This window comes from Thunnus thynnus, chromosome 15 (genome assembly GCF_963924715.1).
Source record: "Thunnus thynnus chromosome 15, fThuThy2.1, whole genome shotgun sequence".
NCBI lineage: Eukaryota > Metazoa > Chordata > Actinopteri > Scombriformes > Scombridae > Thunnus > Thunnus thynnus.
Window position 1 is genome coordinate 14,383,937 of NC_089531.1, and position 16,702 is coordinate 14,400,638.

Here is a 16,702-nt window from a genome sequence, read left to right on the forward strand (position 1 = left end):
CAAAAATGAAAACATTTAAATGACCGAAATGAGAGTAACAGTAGGAGCATTAGACTGACTACATACAAATGAACACTAATTATACTGTATGTTAAAGATTGTAATCTAGTGAAACTAAATTCAAGTTTTACACAAATGAACGAACAATAATAGTAAAAGTAACATGCTACCCTGGTCCAAAAATGATACTGCAAGGATTTCTTACATGTATGGAAGATTCTTCAGTGTAAATAGGTTCCTACAGTTTTAGGACAATATTATAATTCTAGCTTTATACAACATTTTATTTGGCAAATATAACCCTTTAAAACCATTATACAAAAAGTGGGTTCATGTGGTCAGCACATAAATGATCATGTGATCATGAGTGTCAGCCAAAGTAGAGCTAAATCCTCTCCTATGACAGCAGATGGATGCAGACAAAAATGACAGAGACCGAAGTGTCTGAAGATTGATGTTTGCGGGCAGTCAGGTGAAAAAAAGAGAAACAGAGACGATTGGGGAGGTTTTCATCTTAAATAGTGATAGAAAACAAAAGGGAAATCTAAGTGCACTGAAGGACCACAGCAAAAGATTGAAATGAAATGAAAAGCTGAAGGGCACAGACAGTTTTAGTATTGAGAAAGAGCAGCTCAGGACCAGCAAAAATACAATCTCCACAACTCTGTGGAGGGGAGATGACTCTGTGTGTGCGTGCATGTGTGTGTATGTGTGTCAGACAGCGACAAAAACCCTTCTATATTCAGGCTGAGAGTCTTACTAATGAATTTTTTAATTGTTTTTGTTGCATACTGCAGGTTTACCCTTTCCGTTAAAATAACAAATTAGTTGCATGACCAAAGCACTAATTAAAACATTTTTTCCCTTTTTTTTTTTTTGGAGGGGGGGGCTGGTTACATCTTTTTCCTTTTGGATCAATAAACTGATTTAAAGGACAATAAACAAACTAGTCTACTGATTCTATACAGTATACTGAGCAAGTAGAATCCGAAAAAAATGGACTTGTTCAAGTACTGCATTGGTAAAACCCAAACCCGGCTGCTATCATTTAGAGTAGCGGGCTATTGGCTTATATTATAATAGCATTCAAAATGCCTCAGTACACTCAAAGACAAAATTCCATTGATTTAAGTTGTAAAATGTTGACAAAAGAGAACCTTTTAACAGTGCTGCAAATACCAATGGTATTCATAATACGAAAACTATCAATATCACTGCAGAGAGTCACATATTATTATTGTGACAAGGATGTAGATGTGACAGGAAGCCAACTTCAGTCAGATCGTAAAACGTTCCAGTGGAAGAATAAACTTTATGAGGTAGAATGAGTCAGAATGATACAAAGGAAGAAGGTCTGAATGGAACATAATGAGGATGGAGTTGAAGAGAAACTAACACACCAAACACCAAACAGATCGATGCCATCACTGCAGTTACAACTAATGATAGCATTATAGTTTTAGCAACAAAACTCAGGAAAACAAGGCCAACTGCAGACAACAGTTCGTGAGAGTTTATCAAACGATGTGTTCCACTAATACCACAGACTGATTATCGCCACTAGCTCTGTGATAATATTGTTACTGTCGTACCATGATAGCTTAAGACAAAGAATCCGGCTCCAGAGAAGTCAGAGTGGAATTTGATGAGGATGATGTTGGAGGTCGAGTAGACAGACTCCAGAGCTGTGTTCCCACTAAACTGGCCGATCTGAGGAGATGATTGGTCCGGACCATCCCTGTGGAGAAACAGAGAGAAACATAAGCACACAGAAAACTAGTGTTACAAAGGGACACTCAAGATCCAAAAATGAATGGACTTGATCTTTCTTTATAGAACAATAGGAGAGAAAAGTCAACCTAAAATGTAATTTGAATAAGTTATTGCTATCATCTCTGACAGTTAAATGGCTATTTGTGACCAGGAAATGGTTTCTCCAAGGCAAGAAACTAAGATAGAAGAGACTTGACGACATTTATGAGACAAAACCTGGAGCTGCTCCATTGACTGCGAATGGAGATGGACACTGTGTGACAAAGTGCCAGCTCCCGGAGTAATTGCGCATGGAGATGGGGCCATCTTCCTTTTCAAAACAATCCACACTACAATGTCAAAAAGCTCATTTAGATATAAAACCTTGCCAAACTCACAAAAGAGCAGTTCTTTTTTTTTGTCTCTTGTTAACATCCCAGTTCCAAAGAACTTGTTTTGGGATGTTCAAGTTCATAAATATTGATTCAACTGTCTTCAGATCATAAGAATAACAAATGTAAATCCTGTTCTAGACTTGGCTTTAGTTTTGCCACTAATATCAGCCTGGCATTCATGAAAAGTTACACAATTACCACAGCGGGCAGACAAGAAGTCATCTGTCAACTGCCAGGTCAGGCTCTCTCTGTAATGTCATGAGCATATTTCACCTTTAATGACAGCCCCGCCAGCTGTCAGACGGGAGCTAACCAATAGCGGTCTCATTATCAGTGATTAAAAAGTATCATCATGAAGTTAAATGAAATGATTATTTCCTGCTGTTAAGTGTTTTTGGATGAGGCCAATTATACCTGTCAGGTTACGTAAGGAATCATCCCCTCCTCTTACTCACATTAGGTGGTTCAGAGTAATCAGAGTAGCCTTATTCGTTGCTGCTTATTATTGCTGATGCTCACAGCTTTGAGTAGTTTACTGCAACATATGCAGTGCAGAAAAGGTTTTACAGTGTGACTTGGCGCAATACAAGGTAACATCTGTGACATGTATGATAATTCGTATGATGAAATCTTGTAGTAAGCCTCCCAGTATGAGACCAATTAGCGGACAAAATGACTGTCAGGTTGGCTGGCTGTGGGCTGAGGAGACCGCTGTGAAAATCACACCTTTACCATTGACACTGTGCTCTCTACAGGGAGTCAGCTATGCGGCTGTGTCACCGAGATTGTGAGTTTTTAGTGTGTTTATGTGCGCATGCTGTCTTCGCTTTGTGTGAGTTCAGCAGTTTGTCCACTTTTCCTGACTGCAGGGTGAGGAACATGCCGTGCGCCCAAATTCACGAAAATCACAGAATCAGCTGTGGGTGGACAGCACATGGCTCAACTAGTGTTGTGGTGCAGGGCGAGAGACGGACAGACTGGATGTTGCAGAGCTACAGTACATCTACAGTACAAGCTTAAAACGGTGTATAAACAGGCCTCACTGTGATGGATGGAAGAAAAAAGTTGTTGCACTTGATGGTTAGTATTTGCAGTCATGAGAAAGTTTTGATGTGCAGCTAGAAAGTGGCAGCTATTCAATGTAAAGTGTGAGATAGAGTAAAGAATAAATAGATAGAATAGAATCAAATTAAATAAAGTAAATAGAATAGAGCTGTATCAATTAGTCGATTAGTTGCCAACTATTAAATTAATCAACAACTATTTTGATTATCCATTGTTCGTTTGGAGTCATTTTTTAAGGGGAAAAAGTCCAAATTCTTTCATATCTGAATATTTTCCGGTTTCTTTAGTCCTCTGTGACAGTAAATGGAATATTTTGGGATGTGAACTGTTGACTGGGACAAAACATAACATTTGAGGACATCATCTTGAGCTTTAGAAAGCAATGATCAACATATTTCATCATTTTTTGACATTATATAGAACAAACAACTAATCGGTTAATCGAGAAAATAATTGACAGATTAATCGATAACGAAAATAATCGTTAGTTGCAGCCCTAAAATAGAATAGAAGTCAGCTTTGAAATACTGATATTTAGTACAAGACTATTTTGTATTTATGTGCATCTCAGCTCTTAAGTCTCATGTCTAAATTGCTCAGTGCTTTTTTTCAGGCTGTGATTACACATTTTAGTTAGTTGAGCCACCATGATTGATAGTAAGTAAGGATTACAATTGTGCTGAACCATGCAAAACTGGCATAATAACTTTTCAATAGCATGTTGACAATAATAGCTAAACATTCAGATTGTATTTGGCAATGTTACTTAATTGGGCCCTGAAAGATTAGGTGGTACAGTGAGCAGGGACCAGCGTCTTTGCACCTAAATTAGAATCTTCTAAAGTGAAGTCTTCCCAAAGGTGAGGTAAACTTAAATTGAGAGTCTGTAGATGTTATAGTAACTGACTTCAGGTCACTCAATAGGATCATTTACTCAAGCAGAAAGTAAGGGAACTATTTTAAAGATACAATGTTCAGTTTCTTGGAGTGCTTGTTTTTCTCTAGAGGCAGGAAACTATTGATGTAATTCTTTGATATAGTCTCTATAGGACACTTGTGGGTCATCGAGGTACTTGTCTGGAAAAATGTACATCATGTTGCCAGAGATTCTCAATAGATAGCAACGTTTTTAGCTATTTTTAATTTCAGAGTTTGCCGACAGCTGTGGAAACAGCCAAACCTGGAAATCTGGAAGACTGACACTCATGAAAAGCTAACAAAAGTAGCAAACAGACATTTGGTCCTTCTGTGTTGGTCTAAAAATACAAAATTTCATGCAGGAAACCATTTCTTACCCTGCTGTTGTGTTTTCCCCGCTCTCCATTTCTGTATGCCAGACGACATTTCTACACTGCTGTCTATTTATAGGAAACTCGCTTCAGCTAAGGGGCAGCAACATGGCAACCATAGAAATAAAGTCTATTTATGGTTCTGTTGCCACCTTGTACCTGCAGATAACTATGTAACATGGTATCTGAGCACCTTTTAAACATCTAGAGTACATCCACAAAATGTCTTCCGCTGCGGCTTTCCTCAAGAAGAATAATGAGAAGTGAGAAGTCAAGGCACAAAGATATAATGGGAGAGAAAGATGTATTGTATACAATATAAGACCAACTGAGACTTGAGGATAGTGTTAGTAACAGGGGGAAGGAGAAAAAGACTTATGGGTAAAGGAAGACGGGCAAAACATGACAAAAATGAAATCATGTCAGAGTAACTTTATATTCAAGGAGAGATGTCTGTAGTCATAGTAACCCTTGCAGGAATTTAGCCAATTAGTGACCAGCTCTGAAAAGATGTTAAAAGAACATGACATCCTGTGTGAGTGTTTATCAGAAGTTCTCTGAAAATGTGGTAAAAAAAAAACTACTGAATCAAATAAAAAAGTTAGTAAAATAAACCTTCTGAAAGCAGCAAGAAGATGAGAAAGGACTATAGTAGGAAAAAATAGCCTTTTACAGTTTTTATTTTTTCATTTCTTCTTGGTAAAGAATCTTGTATTATTATTAACATCAAGTAGTACTTAAATGAGGATGAACGGAGTCAGTAAAGAAATAAATATACACAACCAAGAAACACCTACCAGACAGTAATGTAGTCATATATGGGCTCAGTGCTTAGTACGGTAAAGTTGATGTAAATCCCGTGTCCAGGAGGAACTCTCACACTCCACACACAGTCCTGGAAGTTGGGGTATTCCTCAGGGTGACCAGGGGAGTAAATGGTTCCATTTAATGATGTGATGTTACCACCGCAGAGAGCTGTGAGATAGAATATTAGCAGAATTGCCCTTAATAAATGACCAGGAAATTAGTATTACCATTCTGAAGCTTGATTAATTGTCTGGGTGACTGAGAGAGAACATATCGCTATCCGTCATATAATGACCACTGGATAACACCTTAATACCTTTAATAAATTGTCATTATAGTTTTATTTCAGTTCTGCAGCTCAGGTTTTCCTCTAGAGTGTAGATGTTGCTCTTCAGTAATGTGTTACCACTGCTGAGAGCTATAAGACTGAATATTTATAACATTTCTCATTTAAGGACATAAGTGTTAGTGCTTTTAAGTCTAACCTCAATATAAATTATGAATAATAATTGGATTAATGTCCAGTCGCTTGTCATGAAGTTAAAATATTATAATTTCGTGATGTAATTTCACTTCCACAATTAGCTGGAAATGTATAATAACAACATGCCTGCCACCCTTCTAATTTCCTTTAGATTTATTCTATCCCTCTTTCTGTGGTAATGTAGTTTCTCCAATTCATTCGATATACTAGGAAACATTCTTCTTTTTTTTTATAGTGTTGAGTCACAGGTTGCATATGCTGGTAATTGCATTGCACATTCTTCCCCTTGCTCTCAAAGCAACATTCAATATCAACTGGTTATAATAGAAATATCACTGTTGGGAGTTAGGAATAAAAATACATGAAATAGCTCCAGCTAGGAGTCAAATAAACTCTGAGTAATATAACTGTTTAATAATGGACTCATACTTCGACCGAGTCAGGAGAAATATGAAACATCATTACCAATACTCACAACAGTGATAAAATCAGTGCTGAAATGCTAGTACAAAGTATTTACACGTGAGGCTGTTTTTAGGAGGGATAGGGGAATACATATTCTTTCAAAAACTCCTCTTTTGGCAGTTTGCCAGTATACATGCATATTTCTAATTTTCTTGGGATTTGGTACATGATGGTCCCATGTGTTGCAAATCCCATATAAACATAAATTATATCTCTCTAAGGAAGCGAGATATTCAATATTAACAGTTTATATTCCCTTCGCAAAACAGCTCAATTTCATTTCTAGCTGTAAACATATGAAACCCTCTCTCTTCGAAGAAAAGCACTAAAGCATGCATTTAAACAGACATTGTAATTCTGTCAAAATAACAGGTACAGGGATCTGAATTACCTTCACATCGTGGGAGTGGATGGTTCCAATTCCTGCTGATTCCATGTAAACATGTCAGTGAAGCCTCCCCAATCAGAGAATATCCAGGCAGACATTCAAACGACACTGTCATCCCAACACTGAAATCAGTGCCAATCACTATGCCGTTTCGAAATGGCCGAGGGTCTGGACAACTCTGGAGCTGGTAGGCTAGAAAGATAATGACCCACCCTGAATTAGTCAAGGGAAATGACCACGAGCAGCAGTACTGTGTGTCAATGATATATGATATGTGTTTTTTTTCTGCTGTTGTGCACTTTTTGAGAAAAACTAAATACATCCACTGAATAACCAATAATCATGAAATCTAGATAGTCCAGTCATAGGAAGAAGACATCAAAATGAAAAACAGCCAACACAAATAAATGAAAGTACATCAGTCTGTAAGTTGATGAAACAACAGTCAAACTGAGCAGTGACCAACAAATACAACAATGTTAGTCAAGGTGCAACAGCCATTAAAGCCATAAAAAGTTTTACTGGCCAATACTTAAAAAACACATTTATGACCAATCTTCTGTTAAAATCCTGAAAATGGACCACATTCTATCCTCAATTGAATACTTTAAACGATCTTGCTCTTCCTACTTAAAAGTCGTCAGTACTAATTTTCACAGTGAGTTCAAAAGTGTAACTCATAATTCCTCGAGGCTAGTCTAAGAAAAAAAAACATACTCACTCCGCTCTGCAACTGAAATTTCAAAATTCTCATAGAAACACACTGAAATATGAATGCTAGAGAAAGTATCTGATAAAAAAATAACAGATTTTTCACAAATATATGGGCTGTAGACTTATGGGTATAAATTAACGTTGCTATATCTTTGACAAGGACATTATGTACCAAGAAAGTTCTTACTTGTTCAATAGATATTGACAACATTTCCTTAAACTAAATATGATATTCTGCCATGCCAAACTAGTACTTTCTGCATGAGTGAAGGAAGAGAAACAGTAGTAGCAAAAATTGTGGAGAAATAATAAAACTGCTAATAGTCATATTTTTCCTCTTTGACAGAGTCCTTGTCAAGAGATAAAAGCTATTATTCATCAGCCACTGTAATTTGCACATTAATGGAATTAGCCTTAACAAATTTAGGTTATCTACAAGATTTGTCATAATAAATATATGCTCAAAACCTTTTTAGAGCCAGATAGAATAAATATGAAACTCATCTTATTTCATCACTGAAATTAATCCAAAAATGAGAATGTGTATGCACCTTGTTATTTGTTAAGAAGTCAAGACATATTTTTTTTATTGTTGGCTGAAAAAGTACATCATTTTGTTGTTAGTTGCCTTTGAGAAATGAAGTCACAGTCAGTCGTCTAAATCTAATGAAACACGTTTCCAGGTTGGCAACAGCTGCTGTTTCAGCTAAGCAAGCAACACAGTCAGATGTCTGTTTTTGTTCTCTTTGCTTAGCAAATGATCGGTGTACAAGTGAACAAGATGTTGGAGTGAAACTTGCAGTTAAGACAACATTTACCTTGATACGTGATGTGAAACCCTGGTTTGTTTTGTGAATAGTCACTGTGGAAGAAAAAGCTGGTCTGGTGGGTGGTGCTGAACAGAGGTTTTGGGATGACCGGACCGCTGAATCGGTCAATGACCGAGCCGGTCTCCAGTGTTCCACTACGGATCTCTAAGTAATCATGGATGGCTTCAGTGGAGAAGTTCACAAACTGGAGATGGATACCTGAGAAAGAAAAACAGTTTATGATATTTACAGCAATCAGCAAAGGTTAACAGACAGAGAAGCTGTCGATAAATGCTGATGCATGTGAACTTCAACTGCAGCCACCTACACTGATTGAGTATGCGGGTGAGTGAGCAATTAAATAAATCAATAAACAGATACTGTAGATACATGAAAGGGAGACATAAACAGAAAGAACCGAATAAGTCAAAAGTTGACAGTGTTTCATACCGAATCCGACAGGTAAGTTGACTGTCCATGTGCAATCTAATCCACTGGGGTAGTTGCCGGGGTAACCAGGACTTAAAATCACTCCACTTACATCTGTCATGGACCCACCACACTGGGCTGGTGGACACACACACACACACACACAGAAAGAAAAAAGAGGAAACAGTGGTTTAGTGTTGAAAGCAGCACATCAAAAGCAGGAGGATGACCTCACGGAGTACAGCAGACATGCTTCTCTTTTTTTAAAGACACTGCTATTGACCGCACACTTGAGTATCTTCAACTCGACATTTTGCATCATTTTGAATAAAGCATTAATATTCTGAGGCTTTAATGAATTCCCTTATTGAATAAATTACCATTGTACAAGTAGATGTGTGTCCAGGGCTTGCTTCCTCTAGTTTGCTTCGATGCATGCTGATGCTTTGGCACACTGTGTGTGTTTATGGCAGACTGTGACTTAGCTTTGCATCAGTTTAAGAGCTTAATCATATTCTGCACAGAATGCTAAATAATCAGCTCATCAGAGAACAGTAAATTGATCAAACAGTTTATTTTCCAGAGAGTTGGAGAAGGCAAGAGAGACTTCATGCATCATTTCTGCAGCACGGAGGTTTTGCATGTACAGTATCTTAGTATATCCATGCCACATTGCATGCATGTATGTGTTTGTATACGAACTATGTACAATTGTAAAACACCTACCAAGACATAGTGGTACAGGGTAGTTCCATCTCCTAACAGGTCCGGGCATACAAGTGATGTGGGCATTTCCCTAGAAATATAAAAGCAACCACAATTATCACATGAGAGTTGGGAAAATCACCCCAGTTGAGCTTTAAATAATTGGGTTTAAAAGTAATAGTTCATGCTTTGCAGTGACTGGAACTGGAACCATTTGTATAAAAGCTGCGGATCTGCAGTAATGTAATGCTGTATATTAGTCGTGAGGAAAGTCAAACCTCCATTAGTGCTGTATACTGCACAGAAATTGGGCAGACCACACTAGAGACATACATTATTCAGGAGTTGTGCAAACCATACCAGAGTTGTATGTTTAGCAAGAGCTGGGGAAACCACCTGAGATTGGGGTTTCCTTCTGATTTACAGTTTAAATTGTACTTGGTTTGTGCAGCCAAGGGATAAAAAGAGTAAATGGCACCACATCAGAGAAGCTGAGCAGCCTTTAATGATTACACATACAGTACATTCCTGGCAGTCACTTTGCATTAAATAACTGAGAGTTGTAGTGCATGTGTGTGTTCTGTGTATCTGAAATGGCTGCTCTCCAATATGTATCTGTGCTTCTTGAGCTATAAATCTGTACATAATGATATCCTGTGGGTTGTATTTTACCTGAAGAGAGTATCCTTGTTCACATGAAAACTGTACAACGTCTCCCACCATAAATCTGTCTCCTTGTCTTATTCCATAGTTTGGAGTCTGAGGCTCTGGACATGACTCTAGACCGATAGCTTAAAAGGAATGTTAAATAAACATGATTATAAAAGTTTCAGTAAATATTATGTGTATATAGCATATGCCAAGGACAAAACCATAAAGACAAGCATCCTACCTGTATATTCCAGGTGAAAACCAGCAGCTGAGACACTAATATCAGAGCTGAAGCTGAGATAGAGGTTGTTAGATGTACTATTCAGGAGAGGGGGGATGGTGGTGCCTGAAAGCAGGGAGGGAGAGAGAGAGAGAGAGAGAGAGAGAGAGAGAGAGAGAGAGAGAGAGAGAGAGAGAGAGAGGGGGGAGAGAGAGAGGAAGAGAGCAACAGAGGACCATGATCACATTTTTTCTTCAATTTTCAGCTGAGGCTTAAAAGCAACTGATCCTAGTTATCTGACAGCAAAAGAAACAACAAAGGCTTCCCAAACCTACATTTTCACATTTTTTTTTGTTTGTGAAATGTTCTTGAAGGAGGTAGAAGGGATTTACTTTTATTTCAGACATCTATTTTATTTGAAACCTCTTTTCAAATGTTGGCTTGACCTACTTAGTGTAGCAATGCAGAATACAAAGTGAAAACTGTAATGCACAACTGAAGCAAAGCTGGCACAGTTCAACAGTGTATCTCTGTCAGGGGTTTTCACAATAAAAAAAACATAATGGATGATGCACTCTAATGTAAAGGAATATTAACCTCCTCTAATCTCCTTATCAGTGGAAATGTCATTGGCTTGGCTTGCTCCTTCTCCTGATGTTAGCCACTTGAGGAGTTTTATATTTTCCTCAAGGCCAGTTAACTGTGAGGACAGCCTGTTTTTTTTTTGTTCAGTGTGAGATGTGTCAGCAAAACTTGCAAAGTTGCTCAGACATTCTTGTGAAACAACAGTGAAATAGGCTAATGGATGTTATTGGTTGCCTGGTTTGAGGGGAATTAATTAGCAGATTTTTGAACAGTCTGCCGCCCCCCTGCTGGTCCTGTTCACATTCCAGAGGAAAATCTCATTCATTATCATGACGGAAAATAAAAAATGATTTTTCTGTAGTAATAAATGATGAATGATTATGAATAATTAACTGTATGGATTTAACCATAATAGTTATTTTGGGATATATGACAGTATTAATGAACTGTTGTAATTAACCCTAGTAAAAAAGTTTCATCATTGCCCTGCATGTATTTACTCAATGATATTTTACAGTGTAAAGAAGTGGAATCGGTTTCTTGGTCATTTCATTGCCTACCGTATAATATAACCTTTTATCCTGATTCTCATAAAGATGCCAAGCCCTTCCATTGATTATTTAACACAACCTGCAGATAACCAGATGACTTTGCTTCCTTGAAAGCAGCATTAGAAACCACAGAAGATGCTGACTCCCCCCTTGGACTGCTCCTTGAATTACACGAGTGAATGAATCCAAAGTAGTAGTCAGTGCTGACGTCCAGACAGGTCACACTAAGGTCACAAAAATGCCTTTTTTGGTACTCTGTGGAGTTCACTTTTTATGAAATTTCTTTCTGCAGGAAAAAATTAGAGGAAAAATGTAGTGTGGAGTTTTCATTCTCCATGTATGTGGGAACTATGGAAGGAAAACATAAATACATATATCAACAATGTTTAAGTTGATATCATTAGATATGTGTTTTCATGGACCAAAATTTCAGTTTTGGGATTTTCTGGATGAGAGGCTTTAAGAATTACATCATGGAAAAATGGACAGGGCTGCTGCTGCTGTGTGAATTGAAAGGTTCTTGCTGTCACACAAGACATATCACTGACACAGCTGATATAGATAAGGGCTAAGCTACAAAACCGCAAAACAATCATGGAAAGTAGTAAAACAGAGCAGTAAACTTTGTGTTTTATGCTATTGAGCTTGATCATAGAGATACATCACTGGCAATTACAGTTTATACTTGTTGTAGTTATGTTGTTGTTTTTATTCAGTTGTAAATATTAAGCATATGATCTAAAAGATAAAACAACATTGTTCAGTAAAATTTGGGAGCATTTAAAAATGTCAATTCATGATGCACCCTGGTAGCCTCCTGAAAATGCCAAAGATTAGATGGTCCAGATGAAATGGCATTTCGAGAGTATCTAACATCTGTATCACCTGATCAATAGACAGGCGAGACATAATGTTAGGACGAATTTGATTATAATGTTGAAAAGTGGGTGTGTCATAGTGAATCTTAGCTCTGTACCACTAAAAGTTGAAGATTGATTGATGGGTGGATGTCATGATATTATTGATTGAAATGGGTTGGTTCAAGCCAATGTGAGCAGACGACATATCTTGTTTTACAGGAAGACAACATGATTGGATTTTGATATGAGAATACAAAGAAATTGATTTTTTTTGTATTTGTTGGCATATATTGTTAAATAGGTGCACAATATGACCAGGGATGTGATCTAAAAGGGTTAAAAAGGCATTTTTGATTTCATCTCAACTTTAAATGTGAGAATTTGATGCTTTTCTTGGTGTTACATCATAGTAAATTGAATATGTTCAGCTTTTGGACTGTTTATTGGGCAAAATAATAAATGTTATTTAATGACACCACCATGCGCTCTAGGATTTTGTGGTGGTAATTTTTCACAGTTTTATGATGTTTTATAGATCAAGCAAATAATATATGAATTGAGAAAATAATCGACGGATTAATCAATGATGAAAATAATCACAAGTTTTAGCCCTATTTACCACACAACCACAACATCCGCAGTTCAATTCTGGTTGCGAACCTTTGTTACATGTCATGCATTTCTCTACTCCTGTTTCCTCTCTCTGTCCACTTTCAACTTTCAAATAAAGGCGTGTGTTTGACAGATGATGTCATAGGTTGTTTAGGAAACATCCATTCCCAGTAGCGAATTAGATTGTAAGAGGATCAATTAGCTATGCAGCAAACACATCTCATATGTCTTTCAATGAATCACAGATAAAAGAGCAAATGTCAGTGGATGTGTTCCTCACCCCCTGCTGGGAGATGCAGAATGGGACCAGTACAGCTCTAAGTGTAATCTTAGCAGGGAGCCACATGTCTCAAAACATGACAACTTGAAGTGTTTTTTGAACTTGATTGCATTTAACTGTCAAGATATATTTGCTGTGATCAGGTTACAACAGCATGTCTTCTCCTTTATATAGTCAATAGAGTGTGACTGCTTGTGCAGGGCCCCTGGCTTTGAAATTATTATTTCACCACACCTAACCTGTGCAGTTGCGACAGGCCTGTTTTAATGAAGATGTTAAATGTTCTTCAGCTGTATACTCTCAGTTAGTCAGACAAGTTACTACCAAATTAACTGCTGCTATCTCAATTGGGCAGTAGAATAGGTGACCCTAATTCTAGCTTTCGTGAACATAATAAACTTCTCTGCAGATGTTTTGTTAAGATTTCACCAGGAGATGTCAACAAGTGTTCACACAAGGTTGGATGAATTTGCAAAACTGATTGTCAGTGATAAATGATTGATATATTTTGATCACCTATAATCTAGAGCTAATTTTTGAAAAAAAGCTATTAAAAATACTTCCATAATTGCAATTTCATTCTTAATTGTACTGTATGAGTGATTTCTAGTGGACAGTAACTATATTGTTAGCTAGTAACAAAGAACCCATGTGCTACCGTAAAACTGCTAATCTGATGCAATTTGTGTTTCTTTAAATTGCTGATTTGCCTGGTTACATTTTGGCAAGAATGGCATTTACATGCATAACTCTTCTTTAAAATACTGAAATATTTACCAGAGTAGCTGCCCAGTCTTGGTGCGTGGTTGTCGGCACCATCATAGAAATCCAGAGAGTCCCAGTTATGCTCAGTGGCAAAACTCACAACTTGTATCTGGAGAGACAGATAATGAGACGGTAAGTAAGAAAGTAATAGATTTTTTATTTAGCTCTTGTTTGGTTGGCTTTGTTGTAAGCACGTAGGTTGTTATTTTAATGCATCTAGTAAAATGAACAAATGTGCTTATTCTAAGAACAAAGTCATAAAGGGAGTAAAATACATGGTATCTTAAAAGACACAACTTTCAATGAAACTGTCAAACAACCAAAAAAAAAATAAGATGTGAGGTAGGGCTGTGTGTTACAAAAAACAATCATTAAATTGATGAAAAACTAAATGTTCTGAGGTGTCTGCCAAACATTTCTAACAGACTCCATTTTGTGTCAGAGTCATCTTTGTCTTTGCATTTGTCCGTGAGAGCGGTTTAGCTTCACGGAATCAAGCATTATCTCTCACAATTAGATCCTATCTAGTTATCTCTGGATGCTCCCTCTTTCACAAACCATCCATCCATTCATCCTTCTAATAATATCTTATCTTCTCTGACATCCTGCCTGCTCAGCTTTTAAGCCAATGATACATAGGTCAGCCAGGAAGCAGCATGTGACAAGCGCTACCTGTATTCCAGCCCCTTCTGGAACAGAGACCTTCCACACACAGTTCTGGTTGTTGTCGTACGGCTCTGGATAACCAGGTGAAAGGATGGTCCCGCGACGAGAGGTCAACACACCCCCGCAGGGAACTGAGAGAGAAGGGTGAGCAGACATGCCGAGCAGAAGAGTACAGAAAGAAGAGAAAAGCAGAGGTTAAAACAACATTTTGTCAGCGAGTTATTAGAGAGCAGGAGAAGGTGGGTTGCATTAAGTCTCTCCACTGCAGAGAGGGAGACGGAAAAAGGCCTATGTGACATCTCTAGCATAGGCAGGCCACAATACTATTTGTGTTTGGGCTGTCTTTATTTGTTTGTAATTGTTTTTGAAGTGGAGAGTCCATTAATATATTATTAATAATAATGCATTTCATGATGTTACTGCATTCTGAGCAGGAAAACATGTCTTCCGTTTACTTTCTGGATTCATACATACCTATACAAGTTGGCAGGGTGTCATTCCACTGTGCCAGGTTGTCCGGTACACTCTCACAGCGTATGGCAGTAGAGCCATGCAGGACGTAACCAGGGTTGCACTCAAACTGCACCAAGGAGCCAACTGCAAAGTCATTGCCAAGACGTCTCCCAAAGCGTGGCTCAGGGACTGAACTACACTGGGTGGAGCTGGTCCTAGGTACAGCTGGTAAATGTAATAAGATGACAATTATTAAAACATACCAATGTCAGCAGATTATTAGTTAAACTGTGGTATTGTGTATAAAAGGTCATATAGGTCATATATAAATAGGTCAATATGAAATACCCTTATTACTCTTGTAACTCAAGGTTTTTTGACGGAGGAAATTTGTATGAAAATGTCAACATGAAGTACACCTGCTAAGCCAGTATTGCAAACCCAGAGGCCTACTGTAAATCTACTTTATTAGTTTGACAATTGCTGTTTTTGATTATTACTGTTATGCAGATTTCGCTGAAATACTGCACACAACTACTCTTACTATTACTAATAACAATAAATGTAGTCCTTTAACTATAAATTACTATTTCATTGACCTAGCCTCTTGGCTACTTTTGATTTGCTGACCTTGGTAGACAAAGTGGAAGCCCTTAGCAGTTTCTGGTCCGACTGTAGTAAACTTGATGGTGATCTGATTACCAGAACTCAGAGGGAGAGATTCACCTAGAGAGGGAGAGAGAGAGATAGAGGGAGGTAAAAACACAGCAATAAAGTTAGAACTCATTTAGGCTGTCCATCCATTTGCTCATGTATCCATCTATCTAGCCATCCTTACCAGAGTGGGACCCAGAGAGAGATGACAGTAGTGTATTTTGTTGAGTGGGCCCATCATAGATCTCTACCACATCGTTTAGAGATGTCTGGAACAACACAAACTGACCAAAGAGGACTGGGAACAAAAAAGGGAAAAAAAGATGGATAAAGAGAGAGGTTAACCTCACTTGAAAGGTGGCAAATTATTATTCCATGCCACTGTCTGCACTTGACCCTCAAATGATACAATTAACCTATAATACCTCATTTAAATTTTATTAAGCTGCAGTTTCAAATTTGAAGTCAACTATTGGCACAAAATGACATATCATGACATTTCATAATCAAAACATCACCTTGTCTTTATCATGGGCTAGTCCAACACACCTCTCTGTCTGCTGGCTATGGCAAATCCGTGTTGTCAAGCTAGTAGGAAATCTAAGTGTTGGCCAAACTCTACTTACTTTTATCAACATATGCCATTTAACAAGATAGTTTTCTGTCTCCTCCACTATATATTTGAGCAGGTAGAGTAAACGACACATGTGGTGGCCTGTCAAACCTATATTACAAGTACTGCTAGCCCACAGACCCACAAAGATGGCTTACATTGGCTTAAAATCAATCCTGTATTTCCCACTAGGAAGGAATTTAGCACCGTGCCCTTAATGACATGCTACAGTTGTAAGGACAGTTGTTTTACTCTGCTTCAGTACGATAAAAGGTCAAAATACTGCAGCAGTAACCAGGAATCAAACCCAGGAATCCCATGTGATAGCTGGAGATTCTGCTGCTAAACCATGAATTTTACAGTGTAGCTGTAGTGGCAGGTAGCATTAGAGAACCCCCTGGAGGCTTGAGGCCCCCGTATTTGCTCAAACTAGTACAATTCTCTCTGTCTTGGATGATCATTGTGACTTTAAACCAATCATAAGTCGAAA

At 37.8% G+C, this 16,702-nt stretch overlaps 1 protein-coding gene across 1 annotated transcript in view; it reads right to left on the reverse strand.

Annotated features, from left to right (window-relative positions):
* Window positions 1–16,702, reverse strand: part of LOC137198838 (CUB and sushi domain-containing protein 3-like) — a 381,075-nt gene that overhangs the window by 44,643 nt on the left and 319,730 nt on the right. The window contains exons 34-46 of the mRNA XM_067612808.1: window positions 15,784–15,897; window positions 15,576–15,671; window positions 14,967–15,170; window positions 14,499–14,623; window positions 13,839–13,935; window positions 10,195–10,299; window positions 9,975–10,093; window positions 9,324–9,393; window positions 8,619–8,735; window positions 8,178–8,387; window positions 6,649–6,837; window positions 5,299–5,476; window positions 1,593–1,738 (exon numbers count right to left, since the gene is read on the reverse strand). Of these exons, the coding sequence (XP_067468909.1) occupies window positions 1,593–1,738; window positions 5,299–5,476; window positions 6,649–6,837; window positions 8,178–8,387; window positions 8,619–8,735; window positions 9,324–9,393; window positions 9,975–10,093; window positions 10,195–10,299; window positions 13,839–13,935; window positions 14,499–14,623; window positions 14,967–15,170; window positions 15,576–15,671; window positions 15,784–15,897 (1,770 nt within the window). The remainder of the gene's footprint in view (window positions 1–1,592; window positions 1,739–5,298; window positions 5,477–6,648; window positions 6,838–8,177; window positions 8,388–8,618; window positions 8,736–9,323; window positions 9,394–9,974; window positions 10,094–10,194; window positions 10,300–13,838; window positions 13,936–14,498; window positions 14,624–14,966; window positions 15,171–15,575; window positions 15,672–15,783; window positions 15,898–16,702) is intronic.